Source organism: Thalia democratica, chromosome 7, assembly GCF_965202585.1.
Source record: "Thalia democratica chromosome 7, ktThaDemo2.hap1.1, whole genome shotgun sequence".
NCBI classification, from domain to species: domain Eukaryota; kingdom Metazoa; phylum Chordata; class Thaliacea; order Salpida; family Salpidae; genus Thalia; species Thalia democratica.
Window position 1 is genome coordinate 49,073,089 of NC_139171.1, and position 5,864 is coordinate 49,078,952.

At 31.0% G+C, this 5,864-nt stretch overlaps 1 protein-coding gene across 1 annotated transcript; it reads right to left on the bottom strand.

The window, feature by feature from the left end:
* Window positions 1-276: 276 nt before the first annotated feature.
* Window positions 277-5,624, bottom strand: LOC145841521 (uncharacterized). Its single transcript, XM_082948879.1, has 11 exons — window positions 5,530-5,624; window positions 5,315-5,431; window positions 4,835-4,929; window positions 4,150-4,319; window positions 3,848-3,970; window positions 3,042-3,188; window positions 2,657-2,786; window positions 2,283-2,342; window positions 1,719-2,030; window positions 1,138-1,521; window positions 277-701 (listed from the first exon to the last, which is right to left on the bottom strand). The coding sequence occupies exons 1-11, from the start codon at window positions 5,622-5,624 to the stop codon at window positions 277-279; spliced, it is 2,058 nt and encodes a 685-aa protein (XP_082805005.1).
* Window positions 5,625-5,864: the final 240 nt, after the last annotated feature.

The following is a 5,864-nucleotide window of genomic DNA, read 5'->3' on the forward strand; positions in this document are numbered from 1 at the left end:
TTTTTTTATAAATAAGTATACTTTACTAATTATTTAATTGAACTTCTTTTACCTTTTTTAAAAAGTTTACAAACAGTTTAAAAAAAAGTTGAATATAGTAAAAAGGTAGTTTGTTCAAAATATGTCAATAAAACTTTTATATATTTATTAAACATAACCTACGTTAAGTTTTTTAAATCAAGTGTTGATATACTTTATTATTAATAACTAAAGTAAAAAATATTTACAATATTTTAGAGACGCGATAAATATAAATGAGGCTCGCATTCATGTTTCTTACAAATCTGTGGTGAGCAAACGTGAGGATTTATTTTCTTCTTCACACTCTTCACTCTGATTCTGAACATCTGCCGAAATGCCGCTCATTTGCTCTGAAGTAACAGCATCGCCACTTTTCGCTTCCTCACTGCCTAAAGTGTTCTTTCTCCTCAAACTTTTCTTCAACACTTTGCTGTAGACGGCTGATTTTTTTTCTTCAAACTCTTCGTCCGAACCATCTGTATTTGTTACTTCTTCGGGTAGCGGCGGAAACTTGAAAGTGACCGCTCTCGCCACAGGTTTGCTTTTCTTTTTGAAGCTGTCGCTTTGGGTCGGCAGCTCCGGCAGGCTTTCTTCGTTGTCATGGTCGACGGTTTCCTTGGAAACGAGACTGATCGTGTCGCAAGGTGTTATTGTGCCACACATAGACATGTAGTTAGAGTCTAAAAAGTATCTACGTTAATTATTGTTGTTTATTTCATTAGTCTTTTGTTGTATAACTAAAAATTAATTCACTAAGTGTAATATTATTCCATTAGAAGAATACATAACATAAGTAGTCTAAATTTCGATATGTGTTTTAATAACTTAAAGAAGTTGGAATCTAAATAGTTGTATTAAATAAATTGTGAAAGTAGAGTTGAAAAACGAAATAATATTTCTTTGTTTTAACTCAAACCTCGTAAAATATGTTTTCAAACTAAAAATTGTACACAATTTATCTGTAGACTGTAAACTTAGCCAAACTTACATATTTTAAACAAAGTGCAGTAAACCTTTTGCAAACTTCACTTAAACAACTGTAAAAAAACTATTCAGGTCAAAAACTCATTTTAAATTTTAGCACACAGCGATCAATCGCTTCAAACAAAAACTCACGCGGGTCCTCAGCACCCTCCCTTCTCCCTCCTGCCTCACCGCTCCTCACGACCACCAGCTGTCTTCCTCCTGAATTCAGCTGATCGCTGCTCAGCGCCCTCCTGAAGCTCATCCCCCTCCTCGCCGATATCTTCCTGCTGATCGCCCGCATCAGCCTCCTGCTCCTCCCCTCCTTCTTCTTTCCCGCCTTCTTGGGTTTGTCGTAGAGGTCCTTGGGGCTGCGCGGGATGTCGTACGGGGTCGTCGCGACGTCCTGCGGGTTGGCCAGGTCGTTGAGGGAGAGGAGAGAGAGGGACTTGGATTGGGCGAAGTTGTTCATCTCGTCGATGCTGGCGTACAGGCCTTCGGTCCGCGGCGTCGGCGGCAGCGGGTTGTTTCGGCGGCCTGGAAGTTTAAAATAAATACAAACATTTATTTTTTAACACTGCTTCTGATTTTGTTCATCTCAGTTAAATACTGAAATTTAAATTCAACTAGGTAAAGTGTTAGTTATATAAAATTAGAACTTTCAGTAAAGAAACCGCAGACAAAAAAAAAGAAAAATTAAAAATACCAAAATAAATTAAATAAAAAATAAATACCAATAGAGCTTTGATACGAAGTCATCGAGGAAGAAGCCATCGACTGGTTGTTGAAAGGGGAAAAACCCTGCAATTTACCCTTGGGCAAGTCCCCGATGATTGACGAACCCACCGAGTCGCCGAAAGCGGCCGAAAGGTTGCCGAAAACTGAAGGGGTGCGATCCTGGTCCTTCTTGCTGACGAACAAGGTGTACGCCCCGCAGAAGATCATGACGGCGATGATGACCACGGACAAGACGATGACGACGATCACCGTTTCCGAGATCCCGTCTTCCGCTAATGTCTTTTCCGTTGTTGTTGTCGTGGTTGTTTCTGTTGAAGAAAATGAATGCTTTTTTACAACTAATTGCAACTTATTTTTGTTTCTTTATTTTTCTGACACAGCGTTGGAATTGTTATTCAATTTTAGGCTGTGAAAAGTTTATATCGTAAATTTCTGATATCAATTTAGTAGTTTTGTAAAACTTCTTTTTCCACAATTAAGAATACTTGTAAATGATTCAAAAACCCGTATAGTTTCTATATTTAATCATAATTGGAACTAATTAATAGTAATTTTATTACCTTGAGTAGTTGTAGTACAAGTGCATTTCTTGTAGCTCACTGATTCACCTTTGCATTGATCTGTCAAAATTAAAAATCTTAAATAAACTTCTCACTTACAGTAATTTTAAAAGTAAAGGACAAAACTTTGTTATTACTTATGTTGTTTAACTAATTTTTTTTTGTAAATATAATTTTATTTTTTCCTAAGTTAAAAAAAAGCCATTGTTTTGTTATTTATGTCCTATTATAGATAGTTTGTTAACTACCAATTAAGTTTATTTTTTGAAAAAAGTTTATGATGTTTTCAAAGTAAAAATAAAGTAGTGTGACTGTTATATTTATAATACATAAAATTTTAAAATACTGTATAAAACTTGTATAAATTAAATTACTTTCATGATGTTTGTTACTATCCAAGTAAGTGATGCACTTTCTTTTACGAAAAACTTCTTTTATTGAAGTTTTTTCTTCGCAATTGCACTCCGACCAACCCGACCACTGGCTCCATGTGTAGCAGTTCACCTTAATTTTTTCATAAAGTTTTACGAAAAGTGTCTTTGAAGATAAGTATCTCGTGGATTGTTTTAACTTTTAATTTTAGTAAAATTTTTAAAAAGTAGTAAAAGTTATAAAAATTAAGGTTAACCCTAAAAATGTTTGTATTTCTAAAATATTTATTAAAGTATTGAAAGGTACTGATTTCTTTGTTCAGCAAGTACTAAAACCTACTACCAATTACTAAAATACTTAAAAAATTGGTACAAAGTAAATTTAAACTTCATCAGTGTCACAATCCTCCACACCGTCACAAACGCGATTTTTACTGATGCACTTTCCGTCGCCACAGCTGAATTTTTCCTGGCAGCTCACACCACACCCAACCTCGTCACTGCCATCAAAACAGTCTTTCTGGCCATCGCACACCTTTCGAATTTATCGTGAAAGTTATTTTATTAAACTGCTCGAATTTGGATAATTGAAATGTAAGTTTGAAGAACTTTTGTTTACTTTGCACAAAACATTATAATACTTTTATCGAAAAATGTGTCTTTTTAGTAAAGATGTTGTATAGGTAGAAATAGGTACTTTCTTAAAACGTTTTTGCAACAGTTTACAAAAACAATAACATAATGATAGTTTGCTTTTTAAATTTTGTTTTAAAAAATTATGTTCTGTTGTAAAATACTCTTTTTACTGTTTGTACTTTAATAGTTTAATAAATTCTTTTTTTAAGGTTTCTCTTAACTATGAGAACCCAATTTAAAGTTAGTTATATTTAAACTGAAAACATTAAAAATAGTTTTACATTTTCATATTAGGAGAAGTAGTTTCACAAGTTTCTTACAACTTTGCGCATAACTTTAAACCTTTGAATGTTAGTTATAAAACGTTAGATTCAATAAAGTGAAAATTTGAACAACTAAAATTTTAATTTATCTAATAAACTACAGAACACTCATAAATTTTGAAAATATAAGGTAATTTAAGTTTAGGTTCAAACATATGTACTTTCATAGGAAAAATTTTACTAATATATTTCTATTTAAAAAAGTATTTTATTGCAATTAGTTTTTTTTTGTTACCATACTGTCGTTTTCAAGGCATTGTGGTAAATCAGTGCAAAGGAAGTTTTGGCATCTTCCACCGAAATAATAGCAGTTATATTCATCGCTGCCTGAAAAACAATCTTTACTTCCATCGCATACCTATAGAATAAGTTACTTAACTTTTGAAAAAAAATCAAAATCTTGATTACTGTTGAAGTAGAATTAATAAATTTGAATATCCAAGGTAAATGAGACAGTTTAAGTTAAACTAAAAACTAAATCTTTGATGATTTTCTTATTTACTTAGCTTTTATATTAAAACCAAATCTAAAAATGACTTTATTTTGTTGGAAGCACTGGTCTCTTTCTGACTTCTTGCAATGATACTCCCCCTCCCCACAAAATACTTCTGAGCACTCCTTCTTATCTGACTTGTATATTTCGTCATAACCGTCGCTGCATTCCTTCCTTCCATCACAACGCTGCTCCTTGCAGAACTTTAAAGGACCTGAAATCATGAATATATTGAAATGTTAAGCATATTTACAGAAAACTAGTACAATAGTCGAAAAGATTAAAATGGCAAGGTTAAAATTGTAAGATTAGTCTTTTATGTTGGTGATTTTTTTAGTTAAAGCAAAATAGTTTATTGTGTTTTACTTTAAAACTTATTTTTAATGTAAAACATTTTAGCTTAAATTACTTTTATATTACAAAGTTCGGAACCAAAAGATTAAAATCTATATTTACTCAGAAAAATGTATAAACTTATATAAATGTTACCAAATAAAGTTTTATTTTTTTTACATTGTAAAGTTTTGTTTTAATGCAAATATAACGTATCTGCGTATTAGTTTGTTATATATTTCCTAACAAAAATTAATAGTTTTTAAAATAAACTGTTGACATTTTCAATACTTTTTTTTCTGCGGATAAGTTTTTTCTATAGTTCAAACTTTTTCGATTTAAGCTAAGCAAATTTGAAAGACTGGAAATACTACTGGGAATATAAATGCGACTAACTGTCAGGGCAGGAGTGCGCAAAAGAATTACACACCAAAGCACAATCGTCATCAAATTTACCGTTACAGCACTCTTTGAAGTCCAAGCTTTTTGTTCTGAAAAATGTTTTGCTTAGATATCTTGTAAATTTTTGAACATATTTTGTTTATCTCAAACCTACTAAAAACTATTTTAATAAGTATATCATATTTCAAATTAACGTTTACTTACTATTATAATAGCAAATAAGATAGTTGTTTATAATATATAAGCGAATTTTAACCGAAAATACTTTTTGATTAATTTACGACAAAAAAAATCAAGTTAATAAGCAGTAAAATATTTAGTCAGTAAAAAAATCAATTAATTCAACTCTAAAAAAACTTCAAAATGTAATAAACGCTATTGTAAGTAAAAAAAAATTAAAAAGCTTTTTTTCCGTTTTAACGTAAACATTCTACTTTAACTGTCTATAAAAGTAGTTTCAAATATCTAGCTCACCCTTCTAAAAATAGTTTAGTTTGATTTCCACAATTATAACATATAGAAACACTATCATCATACGGAACCCAAATTTCTGTTAGCCTGCTGTTTTCGTACACCTTAGTAACTGAACACCTATATTAAACAAAAAAAATTTTGTTCATTTAGATTAAAATTGTTCCACATATTTTAGTAGTTTATTTTATTCTCAGTATAACTAAAAAAAAACCAACCAGCGCTTTTGATTGATACGTTCACTTTTAAAGCTGGAAAATAAACTTGAAAACGAAAAATAATACAAAAAGATGATTTCTATACACCTGTACATAACTTAACTGTCATTTGCTAAAAAAATAATCTCAACTTGTTTAACTAATTACAGGAGAATATTCAAGCACGATTTCGTTACCTTACTCCTGTCACGTCATAATGAATTTTTTGGTGACGTTCAACTGGATTTTAACTACTTTGTTAAGAAAAATTTGGATTTACTTGTATGGAAAAAAAACATTTATGTAAACAATCTAAGCTAAATAGCTTATTAAATAAGTTTTAAATAAGAAAAGTA

Coding starts and splice junctions, on each gene's coding strand:
- LOC145841521 (XM_082948879.1), bottom strand. CDS start 5,624: ATGTACAGGTGTATAGAAATCATCTTTTTGTATTATTTTTCGTTTTCA. Junction 4,320..4,834: donor TGCGCACTCCTGCCCTGACA/GTTAGTCGCATT, acceptor TCATGATTTCAG/GTCCTTTAAAGTTCTGCAAG. Junction 2,787..3,041: donor AGGATTGTGACACTGATGAA/GTTTAAATTTAC, acceptor GAAAAAATTAAG/GTGAACTGCTACACATGGAG.